General features: G+C 41.3%; 2 protein-coding genes and 1 long non-coding RNA gene across 4 annotated transcripts; 1 reads left to right on the top strand and 2 right to left on the bottom strand.

Moving 5' to 3' along the window:
- Positions 1–235: 235 nt before the first annotated feature.
- Positions 236–4,611, bottom strand: pla2g12a (phospholipase A2, group XIIA). The gene is made up of 4 exons (XM_040147262.1): positions 4,366–4,611; positions 3,885–3,961; positions 2,481–2,646; positions 236–1,614 (listed from the first exon to the last, which is right to left on the bottom strand). The coding sequence occupies exons 1-4, from the start codon at positions 4,583–4,585 to the stop codon at positions 1,496–1,498; spliced, it is 582 nt and encodes a 193-aa protein (XP_040003196.1). The 5' UTR covers positions 4,586–4,611; the 3' UTR covers positions 236–1,495.
- Positions 1,557–4,616, top strand: LOC120800852. The gene is made up of 3 exons (XR_005709018.1): positions 1,557–1,678; positions 3,128–4,429; positions 4,512–4,616. It is a non-coding gene; the product is annotated as an uncharacterized LOC120800852 (long non-coding RNA).
- A 530-nt stretch (positions 4,617–5,146) lies between these two features.
- dnajb14 (DnaJ heat shock protein family (Hsp40) member B14) lies at positions 5,147–13,967 on the bottom strand. Of its 2 annotated transcripts, XM_040147254.1 has the most exons (9): positions 13,611–13,967; positions 9,457–9,628; positions 8,577–8,722; positions 7,986–8,174; positions 7,451–7,536; positions 7,158–7,267; positions 6,509–6,681; positions 6,234–6,378; positions 5,147–6,073 (listed from the first exon to the last, which is right to left on the bottom strand). In XM_040147254.1, exons 1-8 carry the CDS (start codon positions 13,741–13,743, stop codon positions 6,254–6,256), a joined length of 1,134 nt encoding a protein of 377 aa, XP_040003188.1. In that variant the 5' UTR covers positions 13,744–13,967; the 3' UTR covers positions 5,147–6,073; positions 6,234–6,253. The 2 variants fall into 2 exon arrangements, with proteins under 2 accessions (XP_040003188.1, XP_040003189.1); XM_040147255.1 differs by having other exon boundaries at positions 5,147–6,378; positions 13,611–13,797.
- Positions 13,968–14,922: the final 955 nt, after the last annotated feature.

Below are 14,922 nucleotides of genomic sequence, written 5' to 3'. Positions count from 1 at the left end.
CCATTACTTTATGGCATGTTCCTAACAATATAATTTAGGGCCGCAACTATCGATTATTTTCATTATCGATTAATCGGCCGATTATTTTTTCGATTAATCAAATAATCGTTTGGTCCATGAAACATCAAAAACGTGAAAAAAATGCCCCTCACAACTTGGTCTCAAATGTCTTGTTTTATCCAAACAACAATTCGCAACCCAAAGATATTCAGTTTACATTGCTACAGAACGATTAATCAATTTTTAAAATAGCTGCCAATTATATTTTAGTCGATCAACTAATCAATTAAACGACTAATGGTTTCAGCTCTAATATAGTGGATCATTAAACAAGACCTAGACCTCGACAAGCAGCAGGAAATGGATGGATGGATGGATGAACCAATTAAAAACTAACTCATTAATTTTCGGTCAGGGGTCTGGAACAATAGTTCTTGGGATTTTCCAGCTATCTTTGATATAAAAAGTTTTTGTAGATGATTTTAATGGTGTTGCCTCCAACAGGCTAGAAAAAACATTTAAGGCCTTTGTAAGACTTTTTAATACCTAATAAGGCCTGTTTCTTTTAGGAATCCCTTACTGCTTTTAAGACTTTCCAAGGCCTGCAGACACCCTGATTTCAGCGGCTTTCCGCCACACTATTAACTTCACATGGGTGATAGAAAAAGCATGTTTCAGATATATCAAGTTATATTTGGGTGAGCCTGAATCCCACTCTGAGAGCTTGTGTTAAAGGATGCTGCTTACAAGAAACGTCTATGTTGACAATTGACACAATATTATCAACAAAGGCATGTTTCTTTATTTTCTTATGACGTTTTGCTTAAGTTTTTCTCCACAGTTTTGCCACATTTGCATCAGTTGAGCTCAGCATTGTAGTCCTCTCTATGTGACACTTTACAAATTCTACACAGGGAAAAACAATATTGCTTTATATGGTGAAGAAACACCATTCTTTTCTTGCTTATTTATCAAATGTTCCTATTCGGGCCATGGGAGAAGGGGCCCGGCAATTTTATGGTCCATTTTTTCCTATAATATATAATTTCTTGAAAGTTTCCTGGAACAAAATGCACGTTGTTGCACGTTCGGCTGACCTGCTGTATACTGATTAAAATACTCCAGGTTACGCTGGCTTAGCATTACAGATTGGGTCCTACCCAAGCATCCAAAACCCAGGGAAACCCTAAACACCCTGTTTCTAGTCCATCAAAAACAAACAACAAACACATTACACAGTATTGACAAAATATAAATAATTAACCGCACAGGAGAGATGTTACTTGTCCACTCTAAAAAACAATGTAATTTCACACTCTTTTGTCTAACAGAAGCGTGCATTTCAAGACTTAAATAAAGGGAGGTGAGCGACACTATCGACACTCTATTCCTGAGAAAATCTACGAGTCTGAAAGAAACGTTTATTGCTGGAGTCCTTCGGTCAGAGCTGTGCTTTTGAATCAGTTCATTTTTCAGTCTCGTTTCTGCGGCAGTGTCACAGTTCCCTCTTCACTTCGTACTGACACACGCAGGACTCTCTCTGGCTGTCCAGGTACGGCTTGCATCCCAGGTGCATAACGGCGTCAAACAGCAGGGTCACCGCCGACTCGCAGGCTGCCAAGGATGGAAAGAAAGAACGGGAGGAAGAGCATGAGAAAAAACACACAGCAGTGGAAAGGTGAGTTTGTTCTAAAACATGCACCTGCTACCTCATCACTTTCAGCATTAAGTATTGATCAAATACAGATTTTATTGTAAATTAAAATTACATTTGATGTTTCCTTCTTTTTTTTTTTTTTTTTTTTCAAGAATTATTCAATTCAATTCAATTCAAATGCCTCACAGCAACATCCACAACCTCAGCAGCATCCAGAGCCAGGTCTCAATGTGATCCAGATATTCAGATCTGCAGTGGTTAAAATAAAGCTCTCTCCTGTCCTCTGCTGGACACACAGGGTAGTGCACTTGGTCACTTTGTGACAGAATGAAATGAAATTATATCTGACACTTTCCACATTTCCCCTGAAATACATCCAAAAATTGATGTGTTCATTTTATAAGATGTAAATGTAAAGTCCAACATCAGATTAGTGTCTGGAGCTGCTCACACCTAAAAAAATAAAAGTCACAGTGGATGGCAGGTGCAGCAACACCTCAGGACAGGTTGATAGTAGTTTGATTTACTTCAGACAGCCAAAGTGTTGTATCATTTCCGGAGAGTAGAAAACTGTTAAGTATGTTGATTTCTTTTAAACTCACTGCAAAAACATTAACATAACTAGACTGGCACTCAGTAGAGAATTCTGTGGGTTCTTCCCTGTCCCACGCCCCATCCCTCCACCAAGTTTGGTGCAAATCAGTTCAATACTCTTTGCGTAATCCTGCTGACAGACAGACAGACAGACCGACCTCTTCAGCGAAGGTAAAGATCAGTATATAGCATGGAACTGGCTCATAGCAAGTGACTCAGAATCTCTCACCTTGGACACTCTGGGCCAGTCCCAGGGTTCTTTGCACGTTCCGGCAGATGGTCTCGAGACAGTCCTGGAACTGGTCATCGCAGTCGTGCTTCGCTTGGCCACAGGTGTCATAGCAGCGATCGTGTTGGTTACAGCATTTGGTCATGGTCGGGATGCCTATGTCAAACTGGAAACAGCAGCTCGGTTACTCTTTGAATGTTTGCAATCGCTTTGTTTTGGACTCGGTTCAGCGATTAGCTGGTAAAAATCATGTTTCAGAGATGACAAAAGGCACAGTACACTGTAACTGTTTTAGTCCCACTAGGGTTAATACCGTAAATAAAATACAACTCAACTCCAAAAAGTTTTACAAATCTTTCCCAGAGAGCCCTTCTTCTTCTACTTCACATCAATCAAACGTATGAAAAAAGGATTAATATAAAAAGGTAGCAATTTGTTTATTTTTTGAAGTTTTTTTACTGTCTGACTGATATTGGAATTTTGATTGTGATGCAGATATTGATCTCTGAAAGTTTTTAAAAAATCTCATAACTCAGCTCATAATCATTTTTTTATGTAAATGTAAAACATAAACAAACATTTTTGATAAGAATTCTTTTTTTTTTTTTTTTTAAAGACTTGTGACCAAGAATATCAATGTGCAAAAGTTTTAGGCTCTCAGGCAGTTCATCAGGGAGGCGTCTGATTGGTCCCAGACTTATTCTGCATCATGAGACAACGACCCCAAACATACAGCCCGAGTCACAAAGAGCTATCCTCAGAGGCAAGAAGAACAAGGAGTCCTGCGACAGATGGTCTGCCCCCCCTACAGAGCCCTGATCTCAACATCATGGAGTCAGTCTGGGATCACATGAGGAGACAGAGGACACTGAGACAGACTATATCCACAGAAGAACTGTGGCATGTTCTCCATGATGCTTGGACCAACCTACTAGGAGGACTGGTGCTGTTTTAAAGGCGAATGGGTGGTCACAGCATGAATTGATTTGATTTGATTTGATTTGATTTAGGTTGTGTCTGTTAAGGTCTCTTCTTGTCACTGCTGGTTGCTGGACAAGCTACGAAATGGAGAGAGACAGTTCCCAGCTACAACATACTGAGGGCATTCAGTTGACGTATATAACCTGCTATGTCTGAAGCTACTATCTGCCAGTCACATCATCGTAGCAGATTTGTGGGCTGGGCTCCGTTTTTACACCCAGCATCGTGCCTGTGCACTGTGGACTACATGCGCCGTACAGTGTGTGTACGCATCATTTGCATTAAAAAAAGAAGAAGAAAGAAGCAGCAGCAGCAGCTGAGGTATTGGGCACACGTCCACCGCACCAGGCACGCGTCCAGGACCGAATCACACGACAGCCCACGCAGGAAAACCCCCAGCCACCCCGACCTCCGTCACACTACCTGGAATCCGAACAGCGGGGAGCCGCATCCGTTTGGCGGTGGGTGCCGGTAGCCGGGACGAGGGGCGGGCTTGTAACCTGTGGGACAGGAGCAAAGGTGAAGAGGCGTCTTGCTCCGCCACTGATGGCCATCTTGCTGTCGGCGACAGCCACGTCAGTGCGCACCGTTTAATGGCTTAACGCGACGCTCTGGGAGCGACAATGTACAACTTATACCCCAAAATTCATTAAGTCTGTCCCCTCGCTAACGACCCGCAGCTCTCTCATTTGGACTCGACGTGACGGGCTAAAAGCACAGGTGCTAATGGTACCACCCATGTTTGGCCGAGCCGGTCACCCAAGCGCACACGATACATGGTTCCTGACACTAGAATGAAACACAGCCACCAACGACGTTCTCGGCAACACCCGCGTTTTCTCCAGTCAGTCGTTCACTTCGAGAAAAGGTTTTGAGAGAAGGAAGACAGAAGCTCGTTTTTTACCGTCGCTACACCTGTAATGACACAGCCCGTCATCGCCACCAAACAAGTCCAGCGCCGCGTTCAGGTATGTGTCGATCTTGTGTATTCCGTTACGAATAGTTCTCAGAGTCATCCTCCAGTCTGGGGTCTCGGGCTCTCGTTCGCAGGCAGACACATGTGGGAAACATCCGCCGGAGCACAAAACCAACAGGAGAACGCAAGTGTAGCTGTGGCAGAGCATAGTCGGCTTCGCGTCAGGACCAGAAACCAGTAACCAGCGTTTCCAGGCCCCTTGGTTTTAACTTCTGCTGATTTATTCCTCAAGATGTCGTCTCGATGGCATCTCAATTTTCACTTGTTTTCATTTCCCTTCAAGACAAATCACAAGAACGTACGATGCTACCTGCCGAAGCTGTGGTTGTTGTTGTTGTTTCCGGGTTTGACGCTGTCATGTGACCGCTGATAAACCAATGATGTCTGAAGTTGCAACATCAGTAAATACAAAATAAAAGTCTGATATTTTAAATGTTAATTTTAGCGCTGTACAAAAACGAAATTTCAGGGTGTTTTAATAGTTACCATCGATTAATTTCCTGGTTACTCGCTTTGTCTATAAAAAAATCAGAAAATAGTGATTTCCCGAAGACCAAGATGGTGTATTCAGATTGCTTGTTTTATCTGAACAGTCCAAAATCCAAATACATTCAGTTAACAATCAGATATGACAAAGAAAATCATTGAATTATCACATTTGAGAAATCTGTAACCAGCAAATTTTTGGAATTTTTGCTTCAAGAAGGATTAAAATGATGAATCAATTATCAAAATAGTTGCCTGATCAATTTTCTATAGATCAACCTATCAATTCATTGGCTAATCATTTTGTACAAAAGAAATATCCCACTGCCCACTGAATTGGTCAGAAGCAGAAATCTCAGAAGCACTTTTCAAAACTTGGGCAAATTAAACCAAAACGGTCTCCATGGATTCATACCACTTGATGTAAGTGGGAATAAAAAAAAAAAAAGTTTTTTTGTAATTCGGTTGAATCGAGGCTTTAAAGTCCAAATCAAAGAAACAAATACATCCAGTCTATGATAATTTTACTTTATTTAAATGATTAGGCGAGCAATGAAGAAAAACTTTCTTCTATTGTTACTTAAATATCTGCATAAATCTCAAACATTCCAAAATGAAAATGTACAACCATTTATATGAATAAAAGTCTCAGTGTCCTTCCATGTTAAGTCCTAACCATCTTCACATTCTGAAGTGGACAACATAAAAATGTTCTCTAGTAGCAAAATCATAGGTGACTCTTCTTGATCCACTGATCTCCATCTGCACTTCCCAGTTCAGCAGGAAGCTAAAAGCAGCATTCTGTGTTATTTATTTCCTTCTTTTGTTTTTGCGTTCCTCAAAAAATGGATTTGGCTGGAGGACAGCACCTCCAGATGATCCTATTAAAGTCTCCCATCTTAATATTAATGTCAAGCAGATGACGACGAAAGCTGTTGTTTGACCTTCAGAGAGTTATTTGCTTCTGCGGGAATGCCTCTTCGGGTCCTCACTACTCGAAGCACACGCCTTTACAATCAAGTGTCCTTGTCCTTCTTGCTTCCAGGAAAACACAAGAAACGCAGAGTAAACAAAAGAAAATGTCCGGGGCTTTCTACAGTGTGTGCAGATTGGTTCATTAAATTGTAACAAGGCGATTCCTGGGGTCAGGCTGGAGTGAGGAAGAAGAGAAGTTGTTGGGGGGATATGAGGAGAGGGACATTTTAAAACTTCAAGAATAGAGCTAAATTATTTCATTAAGTTTTTGCTCCTAGTGTAAAGACTCTTCCTTAAAAAAACATGAACATACACATCTATTCATATACATTTACATAATCTAAAAGGATCCGACTCATCCTCCTCTGAATAGGTTATTTAGTCTGTTCAGCTTCCTGCAGTTATCCATGGTCATGAGCTCTGCCTTCTTGCGCATTCGGTCGTCCCTGTATACCTTAGCAGCGTACAGCAGGTCTGTTTCTAGAAAAGACAATCAGGAAAACAATGTGAGTGATAACACAAAGGATTCCTGGGGGGGGGGGGGAAGTGAACCTCAGATACTATTACTGAATTCAGTAAGCTAGTTCTGAGGGTGTATTTAACCACTCACTTGTCTGTTTCTCCTTCCAGCATTTATTTCTGACAGTAGCTACATAGTCCTCCTCCACATTTTTCTCAATCTGCTGCAGCGCCGAGCCCTTATACTCGGACTTGAACTCTCTAGTGACGTAGTAGTCGACATGCAGGTTTTCTGTCTGCCTTTTTAAGGTCTGACCCGTGGACCTGGAAGAGAGGGGAGAGGTATAAGCTTTGAAAATGCTGCCAGCTGCAGTACTCTTAGCCATATGTTGAATCCTGAAGGTATTTTATAGTATCGTTACGTCTGTTCTGTAAATTGCAGATCACATTTTCTGCAAAGAGCTGGGAAAAGAGTGTGTTTATTTTATCCAGTGCATACACTGAAGACAAATGTGAAAGAAAGGCTACATAAAGATGGGATAAGAACATCCTCTGAAGAGTGTCGGGCAGAAAGTTTACTGAGACATCAGATGGCACTGCTTGTTCATGTTAAAAAAGGTAAAAAGAAGATAAAAAACCTTTTGTGCATCAACTCTGGCAGGTAAACCAATCATGAAATTACAAGTTGTAATCAGTTTTAAAGATCTGACAGGTGAAGAAGTGAATCTCACATGTAAGTTTTGAGATTTGATGCGTATTGTTGGAAGTTTTGCTGTGTGTGTGTGAGTGTACACACTTACGGTCTAGAGTAGAGGCTGTAAGCTGGAGGGGACACCATCATCTGGCTCAGTATTGACACTAAAATCAGGACCACGATGGGCATCAGCTGGATAAACATTGAGAAACCACCCTAGAGACAAACACCATAAAATGTTTACTTTAGTTTCAACAACACAAGTAATATAATATACCTGCAGCTGGCATAGGTGTGGATCAACTAAAATTGTACTATTACACATGTGCAAATAACAATGTTAAATACATGTATTTCTTAAAAAAATTCCAGATACAAGGTCTGAACCCATCTACATACATCTCCTCTTTCTTCCGTTCTCTCTTGTCGGTAATCTGTCTGATGGCTGTAACTCGTTCTGCCGTTGGTGAAGGTGTGCGCACTTGCTGTAGATAGAAATATTATGACTGAGGTCAAATGCAAAGTTATGGGATATGTCAATTTAGCATATTGCTGAGAGCACTAGACTAGAGGTACTAGATTCTGTTAGTCACAAATGAAGGTCTAAAGAGAGCCAGATTCAAGTGCATTTGTCATCTGTGGATTTATTCTACCACATGAGGGAGTCCACTAAATTGAATTATTTTTCCTTCCAAACACAGGAAAGCTGTTGTTGAACCAATAAAAGTTCAAAGGGGAATCAAAAAGAGTAAAATGAAAAGATGATCAGAATCCTCAGAGTCAAAAATATTACAAGGCAAAACAGTATTAAGCAAGTTTAAATAAATAGGTTTAAATAAATAAGTGGAAAACTATGAGTGATAGGTGATGTAAACTCATCATTAATGATGGCCTTTGTGTGTCTCCGTTGATATGCACATAAATGCTCACTTACAGGAGGGGAAGCCGCCTCCAAAGAACATGTTGAAGACGTCCTCAGGAGTGATGTCAGCCTCAAAGCCCCTGTGGAAGTCGAAGCCTCCTCCGTGTGAGTGACCCGGGCTGCTTGGCTCCTCCCCTCCGGTCAGGTCATACTGCCGTCTTTTGTCTGGGCTGCTCAGCACTGCATATGCATTCCCAATCTCTGGAGGAGGACGTAGTTAAGATATCAGTGCTTAGATTTTCAACTGCTTGGGTCACATGTTTTATTAACAAGGTTTTGAAACACTCATGATTATCAAGTGTGACAGCAGCATTACTATCTGTCTTCTCGTCTCCAGATCTTGAACATGTGAAGACGTTGCTGTGTCTTTAACTGCTGTTTGGTGTAATCCCACTTGACTTGTAGCTGATGCTGTCTGAGGTCCACAAAATAGTAAAAACTTTTCCAATTTTACCAGGATCAACAGCTGTGAGTAGCGGTTAAATCTACTTGTCAAGTCACACGTACTAAAAAATTTGCTGACAAATTTTACATCGCATAAAGTATTTTCAATATCACATGTTAAGAATACACCAGTACCAAATTATTAAAGAGCATACTTACTTTTAAAGGCCTCTGTTGCTCCAGGTGCACGATTTTTGTCCGGATGGAACTTGAGCGCTAGTTTCCTGTAGGATTTCTTGAGCTCATCCTCACTGGCTTCTTTACTGACACCCAGCACTTCATAGTAGTCCTTACACCGCTTTATTCTGAAAGACGGGGACAGAGAGTGAAAAAACAAAAAAAAATTCTATGGAATATATTTGAAAGGCAGGTGACGAAAGTCATTGTTGCTTTCTCTTTCTCTGTCACTTTTTGAACAATAGCAGGTGGATGCATATGTAGATGGTCACTGAAAGTGACATGTTGATGGTCTTGGCCTTATTCACCCAGATGAGTGACACTCGAGCTCACTGCTCAAGCTCATTTCCCAGAGAAATTGGTCCACAACCGTACCAAGCTTTTGATACCACAGCAGCTAGCTTTACGTCCCCCGTGATTTACTAATTGTAAGTTTCTATAATCAAACAGACAATACCATACATTTAGAAAAGCCATTTGCCATGTATACGTTCTGCTGATGCATTTTTCAAGACCCAGTGAGAGACCTATATACACGCTAATTTTTATTTCCGACACCTGGCGTTATAAGAAAGAAAAACAAAAGATCTCTATAGATGGGTTTCCCATTTACAAACAATCGAGGATGCACATGCATAAAATTACATGGAAAAATTAGCATAGCGATAGCTGTGTGCACAACGCGGCAGAGACTACACTGTCCTCCTTCGCCCACAGATGAAAGGTCAAATCAAGTGGGATAGAGACAGCACTGCTGTCACAAGGCCAATTGTAGGACAGCACCAAAACGACCAGCTGAGGTGGGTCAGACTGCTGTATCACCTAGTGGAAATAGAGATACAGCATGAAAGGCAATTCTCACCTTTGCACACCTTCGACTTGGTCTTTGGTGAAGCCTTTGGAAGAATCACTTCCAGACTCTTGGCTTTCCCTTTCTGGCTGGGCACTTGTGCTTTCCGAGCTTTCTGCTGGTCTCCTTCGATATGCGCCATTACCCGCTGAGCTCCCATTCTTCGTTAATGCTTCCAACAAAGCTGAAAAATACAGGGGGAAAAAATGATAAGCTTAAGATTAATTAAATGGCAAATCATTATCTTCAGTGTCTTACATAAATTTTTAGCTTCCTAAAGTGAAACATTGCATCCTGGCACATAAAAGTATACATGGAAAACCTTTAAATACAGGTACAAACTCACAGAACCAAATGAGCCCTTCGATACAACCAGCCACTTTGGTGGGTGACGTTTAGGAATGTAACTATTTCAGTACAAGAGGATCAAAGACACATTTTCAGATTAAATATGATTCTGGATTTTAAAAATCACAATTCAATGCCATTTTTGATACACTGCTCCAAATGATATAACTTGCACAGCTTTGCTCAGGAAAATACAAAGTACAATCAATTACTAGCAGTAAATTGACTTTTAAATCTCTTAATTTATAAAGCTTAGTCAATAAAAGGCCACACTTGAGCCATGAAAAAAAGCCAACACCATCAAATTTGGCACATTTCCAAAGCACAATAAGGAAGTTCTGGCTTCAGTCGCCCGATGAAGAAACTTGCGAGTACACAGTGGGAGAAGACGGGACTTGTAAAGCACATCAAACCACACAGTCAGAGTCACAATAAAACTCAGCGTCAGTCCCCAGCTCCGGGTGACTGTGTTGGGGAACAGTGCACGAAGGGCATGATATTTTTTGGGCAAGCCATCCTGTGCCAAATGCACTGACTGACGCCAAATGCCAAAACACCTCTTTGTGGTCGCCCTTCGTTCCTCCTTTACACATGACACATTTGATTTCATGCAGATTTCCGTTTTGTTACTGCCATGTTACGTGTTATAGAGATGAGACAGCGCAGCAAATTGTGCATCGTCCTCAAACTGAGATGACTGTACAGCAGCGTAATGCAGGAGGGCCTTCTAATGAAACAAGATTAGTGCATTAACAAGTTAACTTTGGATGAAAACCCAGCTTTACAGTGTCATGACAACAGCTCACGTATAACCAGAGTAAATCACCGCAGTAGTCTATGCTGCAAAATCAAGTTTAGATGACTATATCAAAATGTAGTGCAGGTCTACCCTCCCACCAACAACCTCTCGAAAAAAAAAAAATTATCATCCTAACACAGGTAAGAATACAGCTTTCCAGTCTTTAGTTACAATAAATGACTAAATGGATGAATGTAGAAAGGCCTTTGTACACCTATAACAGACTGAACCTCTAAAAGGTGACATTAATGATCGCGTGTACAGAGCATTTTGTTGACAGACATAGTTTTGCCTTCAATAATCATTTAAATCCAGTTGCCAATTCCAAACCAGGAGGTAGCTAGTTCAGTGATCAACAAAACTACTGCCGCATATTAACTACACTACAATTAATTCACAGTAACTAGTATAATCTAAAGTAATGCACTATTCAAATCACTGCATCAATACAAAAGACACTTTTTACACACTCATTGTGATGATGAATGTGTAATTACAAAATATATCCACTGTGCCCTAATGACAAGTAGCGATTAGACTTTAAATTCATTAAAAAAAATGGCAAAAATTAAAATTTGTACCCAGTATTTTAATTACACAATATCTATGTCACAGAGGCTTTGATTACCCTTTACCCTAGCAATTTACACTATTTGCAGTGTTCTAGTAGTTCCAGTTCAGTGTTATTATCCATTTAAGGAATATGGTGAGTGGTGCAAAAATATTTACACAAAGACAGTACAGCAACGGTACAGCAGACTTATTATCTCTGGCTTTGCAGCAGCAATGCTTTTTACTGTTAGAATGTTCTGAATTGTTTACAAGTGCATTATTCATTATTATACAGTTTGTTCTCATTAAATATAGGTGCACAACTATTCCCTCTTACGTAACCATAATCCTTCTTCACCATAGCCCCCTAGGCTGCTTAACATGTTGAAAACAAATCAACAGTGTAATGTTTACTGTATATTTCAGCTATTTCTATTATTCTGATTTGTATTCCAGCTGTTTCCATTCTACAGTTTTTCCACACGCTGAATCCCATATTTTTGCAGCTGCAACAACCCAATTTGCCCACAGAGATCAACAGTTTTATGTCCATGTGCAGGTGCTGCCTTTCACCACCGTCTCCTGTCAAACCGTCGTGCGGGACTGACACCTCAGTGGCTGTAACGCACCACCGTTCCACACGGCCAGACATATCTACATGTTACATTTACGCTGTTCCAGTGCACATGCAGACCTTCTCTGCTCCAGTTACCAGCAACCTCGTCAAGCACGAATGGGAAACATCCCACAACAGCAGCTTCGGAGACTCACTGGCTTTATGCAGCAGCATTGTAAGTAATATACGGTACTAAAGAAACTGGTGTTAATGTTAAGTTCTTCTTTTCCTATTACTGTTTTCACTGGTCTTTTGCTTGTTCAATAAAAGTTTTTAATAAGAGTTATGTCAAGCAAATGGTATTTTTTACTCTCGTGTTTTAGTCTCTGCCAACATGGTTATTTTTCCGTTATTATGTCAGTTTGTCTATTAACATAATATCTGAACAGTTATGAACAGTTACAGCCAAGCCAAGCCATCAAGATTGTAAACTCTAGTCTTGCCAGGGCCCCAAGCTAGGTAACCAAACACACTCCCTTAACTCCCCTGTTCCCTTCAATATGCACTCAATGTGCATATGTAATATCTGTTTGTGAAATATTCATTTAACTCCACAGGCAGTGTAGCCCTTCGTCTTTGGCACATTGTTCACCTTTTCATTATGACTTCTCTTTAGCGTAATACCTTTTTATATTGGACATTTTGTTTATTGCACATTTTCGTAATGTGCATCGCTTTACATTTCAGTGCACATCCTTCGGTGTGCATGTGGACAGTCGAGATCCTGGAAGTTCGCCGAACATTTGCTCAAAAATCTGAAAACTGATAGGTGGAATTTACTTATCTTAACTGCGGGTTGGTGGCCATGCGTGTGGCTCCTGCATGTCACTTCCTGCGGGCAGCTTGGGAACTGTCATTAGTGCCTCATATGCGCACACACATAGTTAAAACTGATGGTGCAGGCAAATTATTGTGCAGACACAGCACAACATTGTACATCTCACTGTTTTCCATTTCAACTGACAAGTTTCAGCTTAACAACTGAGGAGCCATAGGTCTTATCTATCCTATCATACAGTCACTCACAATACTGTATATTTAGGAATCTTTCAGAGCTACGATCCACAACACTTCTGTCAATCCCCTCCTTACTTCACACCAGTTAACTGACAGTTGTGTGTCCAGGATTAGCCCGATGCGTCGCGGCTCTCTCTCCGGGTAAGTCATTCAATTAAAGGATTGGCTCTTGGCTCCGTGGCCTGGACAACATGAACTCCTCGCCCTACATCCACCTCTGCGCTCACCGGGATCCCTACAACTTACACGGGCCTTACACAGCGGCATTATTAACGTAGGCCAAAGCCTGTTATTTTAAATTAAAGTCGAATCAAAGCTCTTCGAAAAGGTCAACCCTTCTTTAAGACGCTAAGATGAACGACAGCTAGCGTCAACACTGCTCGGTTGTGGACTGACGTTTCATGTGGAAGTCGTGTAATTTAGCGATTGTTGGATGTTGGTATTACGGGGCCTTACCGTGCCTCACTATCGGTCATCTCGGTCGACTTATTCACTTAACTTTTACCTTTTAAAAACCCCAGTTTACTGAGAGCGAAGCGCGAACGAGGTTAGCCAACATAACGCCAGGCCCTCCAAACGAGCTAACTCGGATGCGTTGCTTCGTTTCCTGTCTTTAAACCGGGGTTCATTCTGAACTACCGTTGAATAATAATAATAATAATACACATATCTGTAACCGCTACGCCAGAGTCGAAAAGGTAAACCCGCCGTGAGCTCAAGCCGCGAGTTATATCAACGAACGTCAGCTACATGCCGACACCTTGTCATTTAAAGTCCATAATGCGGCTGTGCTGGGTTAGCTCTGTCCGGCCGAACAGCCACAAACGGCCTCACCTTTGGCTCTGTCCGTCGGGTACAGCTTCTCTGCTTTGTTAAGGAACTTCACCGCTTTCTCTTTGTCTCCGGCTTCGAGGGCTTTCGTCGCTATTTTCATACATTTTTCTGCCTCGTCTCTGTTCCCTTCCATCTTCTTTCCTCCTCCTCCTCCGCCCGCCGGAGTCAGCTGATCAGCTCGCAAACAACGTGGTCACACAGGACTGACAGCAGTGCCAGAGGAAAGTCTTTAAAATCCTCCTAATTACTGTGGATTTGTGGGACGTTATCAGTTAATTCCCTGGCTGTATATTTTATTTTATTTTATTTTATTTTTTCAAAGGCAGTCCGTGTTACTGCGTGTGTGTGTGTGTGTGTGTGTGTGTGTGTGTGTGTGTGTGTGTGTGTGTTCGTTTTCCAAAAAAAAAAAAAGGGGGGCGGTGCATGTTAAACGGTCGATAGCGGAAGAAGTATTTCACTGAAGGTAAAAGTCCCAATACTTGGAAAAAATACTCCATCACAAGTAACTGTCCTACTTAGGTAAAAGTGCCAGATTGGCCAGATTGACACCTGGGGCCTCCCACGATGAAAATTTAATGCTGGGGCCCCCGTTGACCTCCACCCCATACTGCAGTTTCATTATTCCCTCAGAAACCTCCCAATTCTCTAGCGCCGAAATGATTAGTCGACTAGTTGATTGACACAAACTTAATGGCAGCAGGTTTGACAACTGATTAAGTGTTTTAAGTTTTTTTCCTAACCGGAAATGCCTGATATTTACTGGTACCAGCTTCTCAAATGTGAATATTTGCTAGTTTCCCAGTTTTCTAATAGGGGGTTAACTCAACATTTTTTGGGGCGGGGGGATTTGACTATTGGTCAGACAAATATTTCCGCATATTTTAATGTTTTAAAGCAGTAAGAAATAGTGTGTATATATATCAGTATGTCTTACTGCTTTAAAAAGTCTATTTTTGTAGTTGCTGTGTAAAGTGGAGTTGCTGTACAAAAATATTTTCTACAGGTTTTACCCTTAGCAAAGTTATCCAGATAACTGAGGAATAGGCGTCTTGGAACAGGCCTCGGGTGTTCATCCCAATTAAATACTGCAATATGCAATTTTAACCATGTGCACACCTTCAGCCTGAGCTGAAGGACTAACCAGTGACAGTGGAAAGGCCTCCATGGTACTATTGCATGTGCCTGGTGTACTTCCAAATGCTCACTAGGTAGCCGATACAGTGATGGACGCCGGGCAAGATGAAAAATCGCAGTGCAATCACCAAGGATGTCCAAGTTCACTCAAAATATAGTGGGCAATTTCAGAGATTGT

Source organism: Xiphias gladius, chromosome 15, assembly GCF_016859285.1.
Source record: "Xiphias gladius isolate SHS-SW01 ecotype Sanya breed wild chromosome 15, ASM1685928v1, whole genome shotgun sequence".
In the NCBI taxonomy this organism is placed as follows: domain Eukaryota; kingdom Metazoa; phylum Chordata; class Actinopteri; order Istiophoriformes; family Xiphiidae; genus Xiphias; species Xiphias gladius.
The sequence above is the reverse complement of the archived record's forward strand: the minus strand, read 5'-3'. Positions and strand labels throughout refer to the sequence as shown.